Source organism: Heptranchias perlo, chromosome 7 (genome assembly GCF_035084215.1).
Source record: "Heptranchias perlo isolate sHepPer1 chromosome 7, sHepPer1.hap1, whole genome shotgun sequence".
NCBI lineage: Eukaryota > Metazoa > Chordata > Chondrichthyes > Hexanchiformes > Hexanchidae > Heptranchias > Heptranchias perlo.
Genome location: NC_090331.1, coordinates 1,731,955 through 1,753,000, shown reverse-complemented (window position 1 = coordinate 1,753,000; position 21,046 = coordinate 1,731,955). Strand labels below are relative to the sequence as shown.

At 53.5% G+C, this 21,046-nt stretch overlaps 1 protein-coding gene across 1 annotated transcript; it reads left to right on the top strand.

Annotated features, from left to right (window-relative positions):
* Positions 1-348: 348 nt before the first annotated feature.
* Positions 349-16,940, top strand: LOC137323240 (chondroitin sulfate synthase 2-like). The gene is made up of 2 exons (XM_067986727.1): positions 349-1,160; positions 16,067-16,940. Exons 1-2 carry the CDS (start codon positions 889-891, stop codon positions 16,671-16,673), a joined length of 879 nt encoding a protein of 292 aa, XP_067842828.1. The 5' UTR covers positions 349-888; the 3' UTR covers positions 16,674-16,940.
* Positions 16,941-21,046: the final 4,106 nt, after the last annotated feature.

Genomic DNA, 21,046 nt, shown 5'->3' with positions numbered 1-21,046 from the left:
TCTCTCTGTGCTGGGATCTCTCTCTCTCTGTGCTGGGATCTCTCTCTCTCTGTGCTGGGATCTCTCTCTCTCTGTGCTGGGATCTCTCTCTCTCTGTGCTGGGATCTCTCTCTCTCTGTGCTGGGATCTCTCTCTCTCTGTGCTGGGATCTCTCTCTCTCTGTGCTGGGATCTCTCTCTCTCTGTGCTGGGATCTCTCTCTCTGTGCTGGGATCTCTCTCTGTGCTGGGATCTCTCTCTGTGCTGGGATCTCTCTCTCCACAAGACTGGCCTTGGGCAACATCGCAGGGACAGAAGTGACGTTCGGAGGGGAGGAGCGAGGAGGTGACACGTAAGGAGGAGAAAAAAAACGGTGTGAGTGAGAGAGGGAGAGAAAGAAAGAGAAAGAGAAAGAAAGGGAGGAGAGAGTGAGGGGGATAGAGAGAGAGAGAGAGTGAGGGGGATAGAGAGAGAGAGAGAGTGAGTGAGGGAGAGAGAGAGAGAGACAGGAGAAAGAGAGGGAGAAAGAGAAAGAGAGTGAGGGGGATAGAGAGAGAGAGAGAGAGAAAAAGAGAGGGGGGAGAGAGAGAATAGAAAGAGAGAGAGGGAGGGGCTGGATAGAGTGAGTGAGAGAGAAAAGGGGATAAAGAGAGAACCAAAGGGAAAGAGAGCGAGAGGGTTATAATTAGAGAGAGAGAGAGGGAGTGAGAAACACAGGAAAGGAGAGAGAGAGAGAGGGAGGGAGAGAGGGGGAGGGAGAGGGGGAGGGAGAGGGAGAGGACCCGGGATCGCCCTCTCCCCCGGGCTGTAACAAAGAGCGGAGTCGGCGGCGGCGGATCAGAGGGCGGGGGTCCCGGGGCGGGGGGAGTGTCCGGGGGTCCCGGGGGAGGGTCGGGGGTCCCGGGCCGGGATGAGGGTCTCCATGCTGCTGTCCCTGGTCCGGCCGGTGGGCCCGGTGGTTATCGGGGTCTCCCTGGGTTTCACCCTCAGCCTCCTGAGCATCTCCTGGGTGGAGGAGCCGTGCTCCGAGCCCAAGGAGGACGGGGGGATCCCGGTCCGCAAACCCAACTCGGTGCCCGCCGGCCTCGGGGCCGAGGGAGAGGGAAACCCGCAGGACTTCGAGCCCAGGATCGTCCCGTATAAAGCGGCGAGTCCCCAAAACCCGGCCAAGAAAACGGTCAGGTAAGGAATGGGAATAGGATCAGGGGAATGGGAATAGGATCAGGGGAATGGGGAATGGGAATAGGATCAGGGGAATGGGAATAGGATCAGGGGAATGGGAATAGGAATAGGATCAGGGGATAGGGGAATGGGAATAGGATCAGGGGATAGGGGAATGGGAATAGGATCAGGGGAATGGGAATAGGATCAGGGGAATGGGAATAGGATCAGGGGAATGGGGAATGGGAATAGGATCAGGGGAATGGGAATAGGATCAGGGGAATGGGAATAGGAATAGGATCAGGGGATAGGGGAATGGGAATAGGATCAGGGGATAGGGGAATGGGAATAGGATCAGGGGAATGGGAATAGGATCAGGGGAATGGGAATAGGATCAGGGGAATGGGGAATGGGAATAGGATCAGGGGAATGGGGAATAGGATCAGGGGAATGGGAATAGGATCAGGGGAATGGGAATAGGAATAGGATCAGGGGAATGGGAATAGGATCAGGGGAATGGGAATAGGATCAGGGGAATGGGGAATAGGATCAGGGGAATGGGAATAGGATCAGGGGAATGGGGAATAGGATCAGGGGAATGGGAATAGGATCAGGGGAATGGGAATAGGATCAGGGGAATGGGGAATAGGATCAGGGGAATGGGAATAGGATCAGGGGAATGGGGAATGGGAATAGGATCAGGGGCTAGGGGAATGGGAATAGGATCAGGGGAATGGGAATAGGATCAGGGGAATGGGGAATGGGAATAGGATCAGGGGCTAGGGGAATGGGAATAGGATCAGGGGAATGGGAATAGGATCAGGGGAATGGGAATAGGATCAGGGGAATGGGAATAGGATCAGGGGAATGGGAATAGGATCAGGGGAATGGGAATAGGAATAGGATCAGGGGAATGGGAATAGGATCAGGGGAATGGGAATAGGAATAGGATCAGGGGAATGGGAATAGGATCAGGGGAATGGGAATAGGATCAGGGGAATGGGAATAGGAATAGGATCAGGGGAATGGGAATAGGATCAGGGGAATGGGAATAGGATCAGGGGAATGGGGAATGGGAATAGGATCAGGGGATAGGGGAATGGGAATAGGGTCAGGGGATAGGGGAATGGGAATAGGATCAGGGGATAGGGGAATGGGAATAGGATCAGGGGATAGGGGAATAGGATCAGGGGCTAGGGGAATGGGAATAGGATCAGGGGCTAGGGGAATGGGAATAGGATCAGGGGCTAGGGGAATGGGAAGAGGATCAGGGGAATGGGGAATGGGAATAGGATCAGGGGAATGGGAATAGGATCAGGGGATAGGAGAATGGGATTGGGGAATAGGGGATATGGGGCTGATAATGGGATCAGCGACTGGAAATTGGGTCAGGGGATAGGGAGTGAGGACTGGGATCGGGATAGGGGACTGGGAATGGGGTCGGGATATGGGACTGGGAATGGGGTCAGGGAATATGGGACTGGAAATGCGATCAGGGGATGGGGCTACGATGAGTGGGATGGGGACTGGGTTCAGGGGATAGGGGACTGGGAATGGGGTCAGGGGCTGGGATCAGGAGATAGGCAGTCAGGAATGGCACTAAGGAACGGAGAATGGGATCAGTGGGTATTGGTTTGGGTAATGCGATTGGTGAATGGTATCTGGACAGGTCAGGACTGGGGAATAAGAACATAAGAAATAGGAGCAGGAGAAGGCAATTCGGCCCCTTGATCCTGCTGCGACATTCAATCAGATCATGGCAGACCTTCGACCTCAACTCCACTTTCCTGCCCGATCTCCATATCCCTTGATTCCAAAAATCCATCGATCTCAGCCTTGAATATATTCAATGACTCAGCATCCACAGCCCTCTGGGGTAGAGAATTCCAAAGATTCACAATCCTCTGTGTGAAGAAATTCCTCCTCATCTCAGTCCTAAATGGCCGACCCCTTATCCTGAGACTATGCCTCCTAGTTCTAGACTCTCCAACCAGGGGAAACAGCCTCTCAGCATCGACTCTGTCAAGCCCCCTCAGAATCTTATATGTTTCAATGAGATCACCTCTCATTCTTCTAAACTCCAGAGAGTATAGACCCATTCTACTCAATCTCTCCTCATAGGACAACCCTCTCATCCCAGGAATCAATCTAGTGAACCTTCGTTGCACCAACTTCCTTGAGACCAAAACTGTACCCAGTGCTCCAGGTGAGGTCTCACCAGAGCCCTGTATAATTGCAGCAAGACCTCCGCACTCTTATTCTCCAACCCCCTGGCAATAATGGCACTAACTGGATTGCTCTTACAAAGAGCCAGCACCGGCTCGATGGGCTGAATGGCCTCCTTCCGTGCTGTAACCATTCTATGATTCAATAAAGGCCAACATACCACTTGCCTTCCTAATTGCTTGCTGTATCTACATGTTAACTTTCTATGATTCATGTACCAGGAAACCCAAATCCCTCTGACTACCAATATTTCTTAGTCTCTCACCTTTTAAAAAATATTCTGTTTCTCTATTCTTCCTACCAAAGTGAATAACCTCACATTTCCTCACATTATACTCCATCTGCCACCTTCTTGCCCACTCACTTAACCTGTCTATATCCCTTTGCAGACTCTCTGTGTCCTCCTCACAGCTTACTTTCCCACCTAGCTTTGTAGCGTCAGCAAACTTGGATACATTACACTTGGTCCCTTCATCTAAGTCATTAATATAGATTGTAAATAGCTGAGGCCCAAGCACTGATCCTTGCGGCACCCCACTAGTTACAGCCTGTCAACCCGAGAATGACCCGTTTATCCCTACTCTCTGTTTTCTGTCCATTAACCAATCCTCTATCCATGCTAATATATTACCCCCAATCCCATGAGCCCTTATCTTGTGTAACAACCTTTTATGTGGCACCTTATCGAATGCCTTTTGAAAATCCAAATATACGACATCCACTGGTTCCCCTTTATCTACCCTGCTAGTTACATCCTCAAAAAACTCTAATGGATTTGTGAAACACGATTTCCCTTTCATAAAACCATGTTGACTCTGTCTGATCATACTATGATTTTCTCAGTGTCCTGTAACCACTTCCTTAATAATGGATTCCAGCATTTTCCCAATGGGATTAGGAACTGGAAAATGAGGCTAGGATCGGGGAATGGGATTGGTGAATGGGATCAGGGGACTGGAAAGGGGATCAGGGCATTGAGATCGGAGAATGGGATCAGAGAATAAGGGATTGGGAATACTTTGGGGAATGGGACTGGGATGGGGGTTTGGGGATTGGGATCAGTTAATGGAATTTAGGTCTGTGTTGGCATCAAGTAATGAGATAGTGGCTTGGACTGAAATCAGGGAATGGAATAGGGAGAAGTGAGTGGGATCTGGATCTAGACTGGGATCAAGCTGTGGATTATTTCAATTCCTAGGCTCATATTAGGAGTAGAATTTATCCAATAATCTCAGGTCACATTCCTTCTGCCCCCTTCGTATATTCTGTTCTCCCCTCCTGCAGCCACAGTCCCCCAGGCACCAGGTGCCCCCCAGCACCCCTCACCCAGTGTCCAGTCTTCATCTTGAAGTCTGAACGTGGCTATTCAACCCTTGAGAGCATCACAAACAAGGCCAATCGTCCCCTTAACTGATACCCAGAAATATTTTCTAGCAGGGGTCACCAGACAGATGATCAGGAGCAGGAACCGTGACTGATTTCCCCTCTCTCTAACCCAGGGGTCATTGGACAGTGATCAGGAGCAGGAACCCTGACTGATTTCCCCTCTCTCTAACCCCGGGGTCACCAGACAGATGATCAGGAGCAGGAACCCTGACAGATTTCCCCCTCTCTCTAACCCAGGGGTCACTGGACAGTGATCAGGAGCAGGAACCCTGGCTGATTTCCTCTCTCTCGAACCCAGGGGTCACTGGACAGTGATCAGGAGCAGGAACCCTGGCTGATTTCCTCTCTCTCTAACCCAGGGGTCACTGGACAGTGATCAGGAGCAGGAACCCTGGCTGATTTCCCCCTCTCTCTAACCCAGGGGTCACTGGACAGTGATCAGGAGCAGGAACCCTGGCTGATTTCCTCTCTCTCTAACCCAGGGGTCACTGGACAGTGATCAGGAGCAGGAACCCTGGCTGATTTCCCCTCTCTCTAACCCAGGGGTCACTGGACAGTGATCAGGAGCAGGAACCCTGGCTGATTTCCCCTCTCTAACCCAGGGGTCACTGGACAGTGATCAGGAGCAGGAACCCTGGCTGATTTCCCCTCTCTCTAACCCAGGGGTTACTGGACAGTGATCAGGAGCAGGAACCCTGACTGATTTCCCCTCTCTCTAACCCAGGGGTCACTGGACAGTGATCAGGAGCAGGGACCCTGGCTGATTTCCTCTCTCTCAAACCCAGGGGTCACTGGGCAGTGATCAGGAGCAGGAACCCTGGCTGATTTCCCCTCTCTCTAACCCAGGGGGTCACTGGACAGTGATCAGGGGCAGGAACCCTGGCTGATTTCCCCTCTCTCTAACCCAGGGGTCACTGGACAGTGATCAGGAGCAGGAACCCTGGCTGATTTCCCCTCTCTAACCCAGGGGTCACTGGACAGTGATCAGGAGCAGGAACCCTGGCTGATTTCCCCTCTCTCTAACCCAGGGGTCACTGGACAGTGATCAGGAGCAGGAACCCTGACTGATTTCCCCTCTCTCTAACCCAGGGGTCACTGGACAGTGATCAGGAGCAGGAACCCTGGCTGATTTCCCCTCTCTCTAACCCAGGGGTCACTGGACAGTGATCAGGAGCAGGAACCGGTAGCATAGTGGTTATGTTACTGGACTATTAATCCCAAGGCTGGACTAATAATTCATGAGTTCAAATCCCACCACGGTAGTTGGGGAATTTAAATTCAGTTAAATAAAGTCTGGAATAAAAATATCAGTAATGATGGCCATGAAACTACCAGATTATTGTAAAAACCCATCTGGTTCACCTTTATGGAAGGAAACCTGCCGTCCTTACCCGGTCTGGGCCTATATGTGACTCCAGACCCACAGCAATGTGGTTGATTCTTAATGGCCCAGCAAGACACTTACTTGTACAGAAAGTCACAATAAGAATAAAACCGGACGGACCACGAGGCACCGGACACGACAAAGGCAAACCAAGCCCAGTCGATCCTGCAAAGTCCTCCTCACTAACATCTGGGGACTTGTGCCAAAATTGGGAGAGCTGTCCCACAGACTAGTCAAGCAACAGCCTGACATAGCCATACTCACAGAATCATACCTTTTAGCCAACGTCCCAGACTCTTCCATCACCATCCCTGGGTATGTCCTGTCCCACCGGCAGGACAGACCCACCAGAGGTGGCGGTACAGTGATACACAGTCAGGAGGGAGTGGCCCTTGGAGTCCTCAACATTGACTCCGGACCCCATGAAATCTCATGGCATCAGGTCAAACATGGGCAAGGAAACCTCCTGCTGATTACCACCTACCGCCCTCCCTCAGCTGATGAATCAGTCCTCCTCCATGTTGAGCACCATTTGGATGAAGCATTGAGGGTAGCAAGGGCACAGAATGGGTGGGGGACTTCAATGTCCATCACCAAGAGTGGCTCGGTAGCATCACTCCTGACCGAGCTGGCCGAGTCCTGAAGGACATTGCAGCCAGACTGGGCCTGTGGCAGGTGGAGAGCGAACCAACACGAGGGAAAAACGTACTTGACCTCGTCCTCACCAATCTACCTGTCGCAGATGCATCTGTCCATGACAGTATTGGTAGGAGTGACCACCGCACAGTCCTCGTGGAGACGAAGTCCCGTCTTCGCACTGAGGACACCATCCAACGTGTTGTGTGGCACTACCACCGTGCTAAATGGGATAGATTCAGAACAGATCTAGCAGCTCAAAACTGGGCATCCATGAGGCGCTGTGGGCCATCAGCAGCAGCAGAATTGTATTCCAGCACAATCTGTAACCTCATGGCCTGGCATATTCCTCACTCTACCATTACCAACAAGCCAGGGGATCAAGCCAGGGGATCAACCCTGGTTCAATGAGGAGTGTAGAAGAGCATGCCAGGAGCAGCACCAGGCGTACCTAAAAATGAGGTGCCAACCTGTTGAAGCTACAACTCAGGGCTACATGCATGCTAAACAATGGAAGCGACATGCTATAGACAGAGCTAAGCAACTCCACAACCAATGGATCAGATCAAAGCTCTGCAGTCCTGCCACATCCAGTCGTGAATGGTGGTGGACAATGAAACAACTAACTGGAGGAGGAGGCTCTGTAAACATCCTCATCCTCAATGATGGCAGAGTCCAGCACGTGAGTGCAAAAGACAAGGCTGAAGCATTTGCAACCATCTTCAGCCAGAAGTGCCGAGTGGATGATCCATCTCAGCCTCCTCCCGATATCCCCACCATCACAGAAGCCGGTCTTCAGCCAATTCGATTCACTCCACGTGATATCAAGAAACGGCTGAGTGCACTGGATACAGCAAAGGCTATGGGCCCTGACAACATCCCGGCTGTAGTGCTGAAGACTTGTGCTCCAGAACTAGCTGCACCTCTAGCCAAACTGTTCCAGTACAGCTACAACACTGGTATCTACCCGACAATGTGGAAAATTGCCCAGGTATGTCCTGTTCTCAAAAAGCAGGACAAATCCAATCCGGCCAATTACCACCCCATCAGTCTACTCTCAATCATCAGCAAAGTGATGGAAGGTGTCGTCGACAGTGCTATCAAGCGGCACTTACTCACCAATAACCTGCTCACCGATGCTCAGTTTGGGTTCCGCCAGGACCACTCGGCTCCAGACCTCATTACAGCCTTGGTCCAAACATGGACAAAAGAGCTTAATTCCAGAGGTGAGATGAGAGTGACTGCCTTTGACATCAAGGCAGCATTTGACCGAGTGTGGCACCAAGAAGCCCTCGTAAAATTAAAGTCAGTGGGAATCGGGGAAAACTCTCCAGTGGCTGGAGTCATACCTAGCACAAAGGAAGATGGTAATGGTTGTTGGAGGCCAATCATCTCAGCCCCAGGGCATTGCTGCAGGAGTTCCTCAAGGCAGTGTCCGAGGCCCAACCATCTTCAGCTGTTTCATCAATGACCTTCCCTCCATCATAAAGTCAGAAATGGGGATGTTCGCTGATGATTGCACAGTGTTCAGTTCCATTCACAACCCCTCAGATAATGAAGCAGTCCGTGCCCGCATGCAGCAAGACCTGGACAACATCCAGGCTTGGGCTCATAAGTGGCAAGTATCATTCGTGCCAAACAAGTGCCAGGCAATGACCATCTCCAACAAGAGAGAATCTAACCACCTCCCCTTGATATTCAATGGCATTACCATCGCCGAATCCCCCACCATCAACATCCTGGGGGTCACCATTGACCAGAAACTTAACTGGACCAGCCATATAAATACTGTGGCTACAAGAGCAGGTCAGAAGCTGGGTATTCTGCGGCGAGTGACTCACCTCCTGACTCCCCAAAGCCTTTCCACCATCTACAAGGCACAAGTCAGAAGTGTGATGGAATACTCTCCACTTGCCTGGATGAGTGCAGCTCCAACAACACTCAAGAAGCTCGACACCGTCCAGGACAAAGCAGCCCGCTTAATTGGCACCCCATCCACCACCCTAAACATTCACTCCCTCCCCCACCGACTGGCGCACTGTGGCTGCAGTGTGTACCATCCACAGGATGCACTGCAGCAACTCGCCAAGGCTTCTTCAACAGCACCTCCCAAACCCGCGACCTCTACCACCTAGAAGGACAAGAGCAGCAGGCACATGGGAACAACACCACCTGCACGTTCCCCTCCAAGTCACACACCATCCCGACTTGGAAATATATCGCCATTCCTTCATCGTCGCTGGGTCAAAATCCTGGAACTCCCTTCCTAACAGCACTGTGGGAGAACCGTCACCACACGGACTGCAGCGGTTCAAGATGGCGGCTCACCATCTCCTTCTCAAGGGCAATTAGGGATGGGCAATAAATGTTGGCCTTGCCAAGCGATGCCCACATCCCATGAACTAATTTTAAAAAACCGTGGCTGATTTCCCTTCTCTCTAACCCAGGGGTCACTGGACTGTGATACAGGACTGGTGGGTACAGGTCTGTTACTGTATAACACTGGGGTACAGTACTGGTGGGTCCAGGTCTGTCACTGTATAACACTGGGGTACAGTACTGGTGGGTACAGGTCTGTCACTGTATAACCCTGGGGTACAGTACTGGTGGGTACAGGTCTGTCACTGTATAACACTGGGGTACAGTACTGGTGGGTACAGGTCTGTCACTGTATAACACTGGGGTACAGTACTGGTGGGTACAGGTCTGTCACTGTATAACCCTGGGGTACAGTACTGGTGGGTACAGGTCTGTCACTGTATAACACTGGGGTACAGTACTGGTGGGTACAGGTCTGTCACTGTATAACACTGGGGTACAGTACTGGTGGGTACAGGTCTGTCACTGTATAACACTGGGGTACAGTACTGGTGGGTCCAGGTCTGTCACTGTATAACACTGGGGTACAGTACTGGTGGGTCCAGGTCTGTCACTGTATAACACTGGGGTACAGTACTGGTGGGTCCAGGTCTGTCACTGTATAACACTGGGGTACAGTACTGGTGGGTGCAGGTCTGTCACTGTATAACACTGGGGTACAGTACTGGTGGGTCCAGGTCTGTCACTGTATAACACTGGGGTACAGTACTGGTGGGTCCAGGTCTGTCACTGTATAACCCTGGGGTACAGTACTGGGGGGGTACAGGTCTGTCACTGTATAACACTGGGGTACAGTACTGGTGGGTCCAGGTCTGTCACTGTATAACCCTGGGGTACAGTACTGGGGGGTACAGGTCTGTCACTGTATAACACTGGGGTACAGTACTGGTGGGTACAGGTCTGTCACTGGAGGTAGGTACAATTATGGAGTATGAATTAATAATATCATAGAATCATAGAATCATAGAAGTTACAACATGGAAACAGGCCCTTCGGCCCAACATGTCCATGTCGCCCAGTTTATACCACTAAGCTAGTCCCAATTTCCTGCACTTGGCCCATATCCCTCTATACCCATCTTACCCATGTAACTGTCCAACTATCACACAACAGTAACATTGTCGGAAGTAATTTCAGGTCGATTTCCATTAATATTGTCATTTATCCACTAATTCCAGGTCTGTTGCCATGAATACTGTAATCTGATGTTATTTTATTTTCTATGTGTGACATTTTGTGGTTTTAATTCTGAATATCAAACAATGAAAAGGAATTTTGCAACAGACCGTATCTGGGTCAGGTTATGAGGAAATTCTACTCCTGTCGATTTGCTGTCAGGATCGTGTTCTAATTCATAACAAAAGGTGATGTGAATGTCTCCTCCCCACAGGCACTCTGAGCAGTGACAGACCCCACCGTCACTCTGAGCAGTGACGGGCCTCACCGTCACTCTGAGCAGTGACGGACCCCACCGTCACTCTGAGCAGTGACAGACCCCACCGTCACTCTGAGCAGTGACGGGCCTCACCGTCACTCTGAGCAGTGACGGACCCCACCGTCACTCTGAGCAGTGACGGACCCCACCGTCACTCTGAGCAGTGACGGACCCCACCGTCACTCTGAGCAGTGACGGACCCCACCGTCACTCTGAGCAGTGACGGACCCCACCGTCACTCTGAGCAGTGACGGACCCCACCGTCACTCTGAGCAGTGACGGACCTCACCGTCACTCTGAGCAGTGACGGACCTCACCGTCACTCTGAGCAGTGACGGACCTCACCGTCACTCTGAGCAGTGACGGACCTCACCGTCACTCTGAGCAGTGACGGACCCCACCGTCACTCTGAGCAGTGACGGACCCCACCGTCACTCTGAGCAGTGACGGACCTCACCGTCACTCTGAGCAGTGACGGACCTCACCGTCACTCTGAGCAGTGACGGACCTCACCGTCACTCTGAGCAGTGACGGACCTCACCGTCACTCTGAGCAGTGACGGACCCCACCGTCACTCTGAATGGGTTGGTGGGTTTACAGTTAATAGTTTGGTTGGAGGGTAAGAAACCTGCCAAGTAATTACAGAGCTCAATCCCACATTCTGTTCCTGGCCAGTGCTGGTTTATCAGATCTCATCGGGGCAGAGGTGTGGTCCCCGGGGGAAAGTGGGGGAATATATTTGTCAGGATTCCCCGCCTCAATTCCCATCGAGTGACTGCTGCTGGAAAGTCTGCATTGCATGGTTAAAGATAGCAGCAGGATCCAGGGTAAAGAGCAGGCCCCCGATACACCCCATCCCCCGATACTCCCCATCCCCCGATACTCCCCCGATACTCCCCATCCCCCGATACATCCCGATACTCCCCCGATACTCCCCATCCCCCGATACATCCCGATACTCCCCCGATACTCCCCATCCCCCGATACTCCCCATCCCCCGATACTCCCCCGATACTCCCCATCCCCCGATACATCCCGATACTCCCCCGATACTCCCCATCCCCCGATACTCCCCCGATACTCCCCATCCCCCGATACTCCCCCGATACTCCCCATCCCCCGATACTCCCCCGATACTCCCCATCCCCCGATACTCCCCCGATACTCCCCATCCCCCGATACATCCCGATACTCCCCCGATACTCCCCATCCCCCGATACTCCCCCGATACTCCCCATCTCCCGATACTCCCCCGATACTCCCCATCCCCCGATACTCCCCCGATACTCCCCATCCCCCGATACATCCCGATACTCCCCCGATACTCCCCATCCCCCGATACTCCCCATCCCCCGATACTCCCCATCCCCCGATACATCCCGATACTCCCCCGATACTCCCCATCCCCCGATACTCCCCATCCCCCGATACTCCCCATCCCCCGATACTCCCCATCCCCCGATACTCCCCATCCCCCGATACTCCCCATCCCCCGATACTCCCCATCCCCCGATACATCCCGATACTCCCCCGATACTTCCCATCCCCCGATACTCCCCATCCCCCGATACTCCCCATCCCCCGATACTCCCCATCCCCCGATACATCCCGATACTCCCCCGATACTTCCCATCCCCCGATGCTCCCCATCCCCCGATACATCCCGATACTCCCCCGATACTTCCCATCCCCCGATGCTCCCCATCCCCCGATGCTCCCCATCCCCCGATACATGTGTACATAAAGCCTCACCGACCATTGGAAAACTGAGTCTGAATTTCTCCTGTGCATTTTATATGCAAAGAAACGATTTTGGCAAGTGTCCTGTTCACAGTGACAGCGTCGAGTGGGTGTGACATCAGTCGGTAATCTGAACAGCAGCTCCGTGCCGTGCTAAAGATGACAATTGACAGCAGGAATCTGAGAAGGTTGGAAACTTTATTCCCCAATGAGAAAAGGACTTTCAGATTTAAATAGCCTCTTATCACATCTCTCAGAAACATTGGATTGTCACTTCACGGACAGTGGGCTCTCGATCAGTGTGGTGAACATACCGCACCCCCCGATACACCCCGGCCCTATCGGGGTCAGGGCGGGGGGGGTATCAGGGGCAGGGTGGCAGTGGGATTAATGAGCATTTAGGTGAGATGAGGAGAATGCTCCTGCTCTTGGTTATACGGTGAGATCTTTTCCATCCACCTGAACAGGCAGACAGGGCCTCTGTTTAGGTCTCTCAGTACCTGGCGAGTCAGTTTAGATTATGGGCCAAAGTCTTGAATGGAACCCCAAAAACTCTTGACCCGGAGGTGAGAGTTGTACCTACCGAGCCAAACACACACACAATGAGAAATGAATGTAATCAGTTGACAAATGGGAGGGGGAGATGGGTTCATAAGGTCAGGGTGACCTGGCCCGAATTTAACTCCCACAGCTCCCAACAGATAAACTGTCCCATTCCCACTGTACTTTTATTGGGCGTTAAGACTCGATGCTCAGTTCTCATTCTCCCCCATCCCCCATTAAGAACAGGCCTTTAAGGAACCATTATAATTGACATCCTATGGGGAGAGAGCGGGGCAGTGGGATTAGATTTGTGATTGATACAGGGCTATGGAGAGAGAGCGGGGCAGTGGGATTAGATTTGTGATTGATACAGGGCTATGGGGAGAGAGCGGGGCAGTGGGATTAGATTTGTGATTGATACAGGGCTATGGGGAGAGAGCAGGGCAGTGGGATTAGTTTGGGATTGATACAGGGCTATGGGGAGAGAGCGGGGCAGTGGGATTAATTTGGGATTGATACAGGGCTATGGGGAGAGAGCGGGGCAGTGGGATTAATTTGGGATTGATACAGGGCTATGGGGAGAGAGCGGGGCAGTGGGATTAATTTGGGATTGATACAGGGCTATGGGGAGAGAGCGGGGCAGTGGGATTAATTTGGGATTGATACAGGGCTATGGGGAGAGAGCGGGGCAGTGGGATTAGATTTGTGATTGATACAGGGCTATGGGGAGAGAGCGGGGCAGTGGGATTAGATTTGTGATTGATACAGGGCTATGGGGAGAGAGCGGGGCAGTGGGATTAGATTTGTGATTGATACAGGGCTATGGGGAGAGAGCGGGGCAGTGGGATTAGATTTGTGATTGATACAGGGCTATGGGGAGAGAGCGGGGCAGTGGGATTAGATTTGTGATTGATACAGGGCTATGGGGAGAGAGCGGGGCAGTGGGATTAGATTTGTGATTGATACAGGGCTATGGGGAGAGAGCAGGGCAGTGGGATTAGTTTGGGATTGATACAGGGCTATGGGGAGAGAGCAGGGCAGTGGGATTAGTTTGGGATTGATACAGGGCTATGGGGAGAGAGCGGGGCAGTGGGATTAGTTTGGGATTGATACAGGGCTATGGGGAGAGAGCGGGGCAGTGGGATTAGTTTGGGATTGATACAGGGCTATGGGGAGAGAGCGGGGCAGTGGGATTAGTTTGGGATTGATACAGGGCTATGGAGAGAGAGTGGGGCAGTGGGATTAGTTTGGGATTGATACCTGCAGTGTCCCTGACACAACACACTCTGTTCCTAGACAATGAATCAACCTCCAGCCAACACACCATCCCAACCAGGCTACTTGCTTTGGATGGCTCTTCATGAACTTGGTGCATGACAGAGTCGTGGTGATGAAGCTTTCCTTTGATACTGACCGCCCCTCCCACAATAAATAAAACTTGGCGTTTCCCCAGAGCTATTTGGCCGAGATTGGCATCGTGCTGTTTTGCTGGATTGTGTGAGTTACGTCACATTGCACTTTACCCTCCTGCCTGCGCCTTTCTGAGCCCATTCATGAACTCTGTGATTGGGAATGATTTGTTGGTACTGCGTGTGGCGGAGGTCGGCGTTGTCCTGCGTGTGGCGGAGGTCGGCGTTGTCCTGCGTGTGGCGGAGGTCGGCGTTGTCCTGCGTGTGGCGGAGGTCGGCGTTGTCCTGCGTGTGGCAGAGGTCGGCGTTGTCCTGCGTGTGGCGGAGGTCGGCGTTGTCCTGCGTGTGGCGGAGGTCGGCGTTGTCCTGCGTGTGGCAGAGGTCGGCGTTGTCCTGCGTGTGGCGGAGGTCGGCGTTGTCCTGCGTGTGGCGGAGGTCGGCGTTGTCCTGCGTGTGGCGGAGGTCGGCGTTGTCCTGCGTGTGGCGGAGGTCGGCGTTGTCCTGCGTGTGGCGGAGGTCGGCGTTGTCCTGCGTGTGGCGGAGGTCGGCGTTGTCCTGCGTGTGGCGGAGGTCGGCGTTGTCCTGCGTGTGGCGGAGGTGTCCCCCTCCCCCTGCCCCTTCCCCCATGTCTCCCACCCCGTCCCCTTTCCCCCCCGTCCCCTTTCCCCCCCGTCCCCTTTCCCCCCGTCCCCTTTCCCCCCTCCCTCCCTTCTAGCCCCTTCCCCCTGCCCCTCCCCCCTGTCTCCTTCCCCTGCCCCATTCCCTGTCCCCTTCCCCCCTGTCCCCTTCCCCCCTGTCCCCTTCCCCCCTGTCCCCTTCCCCCCCGTCCCCTTCCCCCCCTGTCCCCTTCCCCCCCTGTCCCCTTCCCCCCCTGTCCCTTGCCCCCTCACCCTCCCCCTGGTCCCCTCCCCCTGGTCCCCTCCCCCCGCCCCCTCCCTCCCCCGGTCCCCTCCCCCCGTCCCCTCCCTCCCCCGGTCCCCTCCCCCCGTCCCCTCCCCCCCCCCGTCCCCTCCCCCAGCCCCCTCGTTCCCCCTGTGTGCCCAGATGTTACTGTGCAAAACAGAGAAGAGACTTTGTATTTCCATCACTCCTTTCACCATCTCAGGATGTCCCAAAACACTTTACAGCCAATGAAGTATTTTTTTGAAGTATGGTCACTGTTGTAAAGTAAGCTCCGCGGCAGCTCATTTGCGCACAGCAAGATCCCACAAACAGCAATGAGATAATGACCAGATAATCTGTTTCCTAATGATGTTGGTTGAGGGATAAATATCGGCCCCAGGACACCGGGGAGAACTCCCCTGCTCTTCTTCGAAATAGTGGCCGTGGGATCTTTTACATCCACCTGAGAGGGCAGATGGGGCCTCGGTTTAACGATTCATCCAAAAGACGGCACCTCCGACAGTGCAGCGCTCCCTCACCCTGGGAGTGTTTGATGGGACAGTGTAGAGGGAGCTTTACTCTGTATCTAACCCGTGCTGTACCTGCCCTGGGAGTGTTTGATGGGACAGTGTAGAGGGAGCTTTACTCTGTATCTAACCCGTGCTGTACCTGCCCTGGGAGTGTTTGATGGGACAGTGTAGAGGGAGCTTTACTCTGTATCTAACCCTGTACCTGCCCTGGGAGTGTTTGATGGGACAGTGTGGAGGGAGCTTTACTCTGTATCTAACCCGTGCTGGACCTGCCCTGGGAGTGTTTGATGGGACAGTGTAGAGGGAGCTTTACTCTGTATCTAACCCGTGCTGTACCTGATCTTCCCATTTACCGTTCCTTTTTCACTTTGGTTAAGGTCTCGTTATATCAGCACCGAGCTCGGTATCCGGGAGCGCCTGTTTGTTGGTGTTCTGACCTCAAAGACCACACTCAACACCCTGGCCGTGGCCGTGAACCGGACCATGGGTCACCATGTCGACAAGGTTCTATACTTCACGGGCACCAGGAGCCGCAAGATTCCGCATGGCATGTACATCGTAACCCACGGCGACGAGCGTCCTATCTGGAACATGTACCAGACGGTGAAGTATGTCTTTGAACATTACGGCAGTGAGTACGACTGGTTCTATTTTGTTCAGGACGACGCGTACACTGAGGGCGATCGCATCAAGTCTCTGGTCGATCACCTGAGCATCGACAGCGACCTGTACATGGGGCGGCCCGAGGAGTTTATCGGGGGAGACACGGAGGGACGTTACTGCTACGGGGGATTTGGCTACCTCCTGTCGCGCAGCCTCGTGATCAAACTCCAGCCACATCTGGAGAACTGCCGCAACGATATCGTCAGCGCCAGGCCTGACGAGTGGCTGGGCCGGTGCATCATTGATTACGTGGCGGTTAACTGCGTCGATGAGCACGAGGTGGGTGGGACTCCGGGCGACTTTTCCCGCGGCAAAATTTAAATGTAACTGGATAGGAAATTACAATTTATTCTAATCCGTTGTAGAACGACTTAGGTATCGGCCGTGGTTCAGTCGGTCTCTCTCATCTCTAAGGAGGTCATGGGTTCAAGTCTCACTCCAGAAACTTAAGCACAAAATCCAGGCTGACACACCCAGTGTCAGTACTGAGGGAGCGCCGCACTGTCGGAGGGTCAGTACCGAGGGAGCGCCGCACTGTCGGAGGGTCAGTACTGAGGGAGCGCCGCACTGTCGGAGGGTCAGTACTGAGGGAGCGCCGCACTGTCGGAGGGTCAGTACTGAGGGAGCGCCGCACTGTCGGAGGGTCAGTACTGAGGGAGCGCCGCACTGTCGGAGGGTCAGTACTGAGGGAGCGCCGCACTGTCGGAGGGTCAGTACTGAGGGAGCGCCGCACTGTCGGAGGGTCAGTACTGAGGGAGCGCCGCACTGTCGGAGGGTCAGTACTGAGGCAGTGCCGCACTGTCGGAGGGTCAGTACTGAGGGAGCGCCGCACTGTCGGAGGGTCAGTACTGAGGGAGCGCTGCACTGTCGGAGGGTCAGTACTGAGGGAGCGCCGCACTGTCGGAGGGTCAGTACTGAGAGAGCGCCGCACTGTCGGAGGGTCAGTACTGAGGGAGGGCCGCACTGTCGGAGGGTCAGTACTGAGGGAGGGCCGCACTGTCGGAGGGTCAGTACCGAGGGAGCGCTGCACTGTCGGAGGGTCAGTACCGAGGGAGCGCCGCACTGTCGGAGGGTCAGTACCGAGGGAGGGCCGCACTGTCGGAGGGTCAGTACTGAGGGAGCGCTGCACTGTCGGAGGGTCAGTACTGAGGGAGTGCTGCACTGTCGGAGGGTCAGTACTGAGGGAGCGCTGCACTGTCGGAGGGTCAGTACTGAGGGAGTGCTGCACTGTCGGAGGGTCAGTACTGAGGGAGTGCTGCACTGTCGGAGGTGCCGTCTTTCAGATGAGATGTTAAACTGAGGCCCCACCTACTCTCTCAGGTGGATGTAAAAGATCCCATGGCCACTATTTTGAAGAAGAGCAGGGGAGTTCTCCCCGGTGTCCTGGGCCAATATTTATCCCTCAACCAACATCACTAAAACAGATTATCTGGTCATTTCTCTCATTGCTGTTTGTGGGATCTTGCTGCCTCATTTCCTACATTACAACAGTGACCACACTTCAGAAGTACTTCATTGGCTGTAAAGCGCTTTGGGACATCCCGAGGCCGTGAAAGGTGCTGTAAAAATGCAAGTCTTTCTATTTTGGAGAATGCTTGCAATGTGGAATGGGGGTTTGCTCTGTGCTGATGGGACCTGTGGTTGAGGCACAGGTCACAGTGCTGAGGTCCAGATTCACTTGATTCCCTTCCATTTGGAAATTTCCAGACCCTTGCCCTTTAACCAGCCCTCCACCGGTTTTTCTCCCCGTACATTTGTTTGTTGTTTGTCTGTTGGGCATTCTTGGATAAAGGGGACTGTGTCAGAGAGGTTGTGTTTTTTTTTTGTTCACGGGATGTGGGCGTCGCTGGCGAGGCCGGCATTTATTGCCCATCCCTAATTGCCCTTGAGAAGGTGGTGGTGAGCCGCCTTCTTGAACCGCTGCAGTCCGTGTGGTGAAGGTTCTCCCACAGTGCTGTTAGGAAGGGAGTTCCAGGATTTTGACCCGGTGACGATGAAGGAACGGCGATATATTTCCAAGTCCCCATTAGTGGGACAAAGACCTGGGGGGGTGAGGGAGTGAGAGATGGCCTTCACCCCTCTGTGGGGCTACACTCGAGCACCGTTTCCAGTGGGCAGGTTAGTGAGTGGAATCAGGCTGCCCTCGGTGCCGGCCTGGCAATGTGTGAGCGGATACGCTGGAGGCAGCAAACAAATACAGAGTCACTGTGATAATCCCCCCCCCCCTAAAATAAAGGAAAACTTTATAAAAAGATAATAGAGATGAGGGACTTCAGTTATGTGGAGAGACTGGAGAAGCTGGGATTGTTCTCCTCAGAGCAGAGAAGGTTAAGGGGAGATTTGATCGAGGTGTTCAAAATCATGAAGAGTTTTGACAGAGTAAATAAGGAGAAACTGTTTCCAGTGGCAGGAGGGTCGGTAACCAGAGGACACAGATTTAAGGTGATCGGCAAAAGAACCAGAGGGGAGATGAGGAGACATTTTTTTACACAGCGAGTTGTTCTGATCTGGAATGCGCTGCCTGAAAGGGCGGTGGAAGCAGATTCAATAATAACTTTCAAAAGGGGAATTGGATAAATACTTGAAAAACAGAAATTTACAGGGCTCTGGGGAAAGAGCCGGGGAGTGGGACTAATTGGAGAGCTCTTTCATAGAGCCGGCACAGGCACGATGGGCCGAATGGCTTTCTCCTGTGCTGTATCATTCTATGATTCTATGAATATTTTTGGTTGGATTAATAAAAGAAACTGTTGGGAATGTGTAGACCGGTGGGAAAAGGCAAATCAAACTCCGTGTGTTACTGGTTGCTGTGAGGAGCAGTGAATGAGGAGGCAGTCTGGGATCGTACAGTTCACTGCACAGAGTCTTGGAGCATGAGGGGTGGAAACTGTGCTTGTCCTGGAGAGAGATTGGCCTCAAGGAAAAGGCTCGATTCTCTTGGCTGCCAGTCCGGCTGTGAACAGGAAAAGGCGTCACCTCAGGACTCAGTAACACAGAGCAGGCTCTATCACAGCACAGCCCCTGGGCCCCCGCAGGGTGAGTGAGATCAGTCTTGGCCTTAAACCCATGTACTGGTGTGCCTCACCCTCCCGCTGCCTCTTGCTCTGCCACCAGCGTCTGTACGACAGACCCGGGTTTGTGGGCCTCGATAAACGGGCTGCCCAGAACTCCCAAGTGCTGAGCTACCTGGAGACCCCCTCGCTGCTGCTTTGTGGGGAAGGGGAGGGAGGGGGCTGTGGGCAGAGCCGGGGGAGCAGGAGTCCTGCAGATGGCCAGTGATGGCAGAGAAAGACTCGGCCTCGGCCTGTGTACGATCCCACGAACCCATCACAAATTCGTTCAACACAGCGTAATAAAAACCAGTCACCAGATTCTATCATTCACTTCACCTCCCCCTCTCCCCATGGTGCCGGCCGTGACTCAGTGGCACTCACTCTCGCCTCTGACTCAGAAGGTTCGAGCCCCACTCCGGGGATTTGAGCATAAAATCCAGGCTGATACTCCCAGTGCAGTACTGAGGGAGCGCTGCACTGTCGGGGGGTCAGTACTGAGGGAGTGCTGCACTGTCGGAGGGTCAGTACTGAGGGAGCGCTGCACTGTCGGAGGGTCAGTACTGAGGGAGTGCTGCACTGTCGGAGGGTCAGTACTGAGGGAGCGCTGCACTGTCGGAGGGTCAGTACTGAGGGAGGGCTGCACTGTCGGAGGGTCAGTACTGAGGGAGTGCTGCACTGTCGGAGGGTCAGTACTGAGGGAGGGCTGCACTGTCGGAGGGTCAGTACTGAGGGAGCGCCGCACTGTCGGAGGGTCAGTACTGAGGGAGCGCCGCACTGTCGGAGGGTCAGTACTGAGGGAGTGCTGCACTGTCGGAGGTTCAGTACTGAGGGAGCGCTGCACTGTCGGAGGGTCAGTACTGAGGGAGCGCTGCACTGTCGGCGGGTCAGTACTGAGGAGTGCTGCACTGTCGGAGGTGCCGTCTTTTGGATGAGGCGTTAAACCGAGGCCCCATCTGCCCTCTCAGGTGGATGTAAAAGATCCCATCGGACTTTTTCAAAGAAGAGCAGGGGGAGTTCTCCCCGGAGTCCTGGATAGTATTCATCCCTCAACGAACATCAGTAAAACAGATTCTCTGTCCATTATCAAATGCAAGTCTGTGTGTGTGTCTCTCTCTCTCTCTGTCAAGATGTTTCCCCTTGTGGGAGAGACTAGAACTAGGGACCAATGTTTAAAAATAAGGGGTCTCCCATTTTAAGACGGAGATGAGGAGAGATTTTTTCTCTCTGAGGGTGGTGAGTCTGTGCAACTCCCTTCCCCAGAGAGCGGGGGAGGCAGGGTCACTGAATATTTTTAAGGCTGAGTTAGATCGATTCCTGATTAACAAGGAGTCAAAGGTTATAGTAGGTAGACGGGAAAGTAGGGTTGAGGTCACAATCAGATCAGCCATGATCTTATCAAATAGCAGAGCAGGGTCGAGGGGCCGAATGGCCTACTCCTGCTCTTAATCCGTGTGTCCGTATGTCTGTCTCTGTCACTCTCTCTCGCTCTGTCTGATCCTTTTATCGATTCTACCTCTGCTTAATTCTCCTCTGAACTTTCCCCTCTTGTCCCTCCTAAGCTCCAAATCCCCCGACCCTCTCTCCCTCCCTCCTCCCCGTCCCACTCCCTCCCTCCTCCCCGTCCCACTCCCTCCCTCCTCC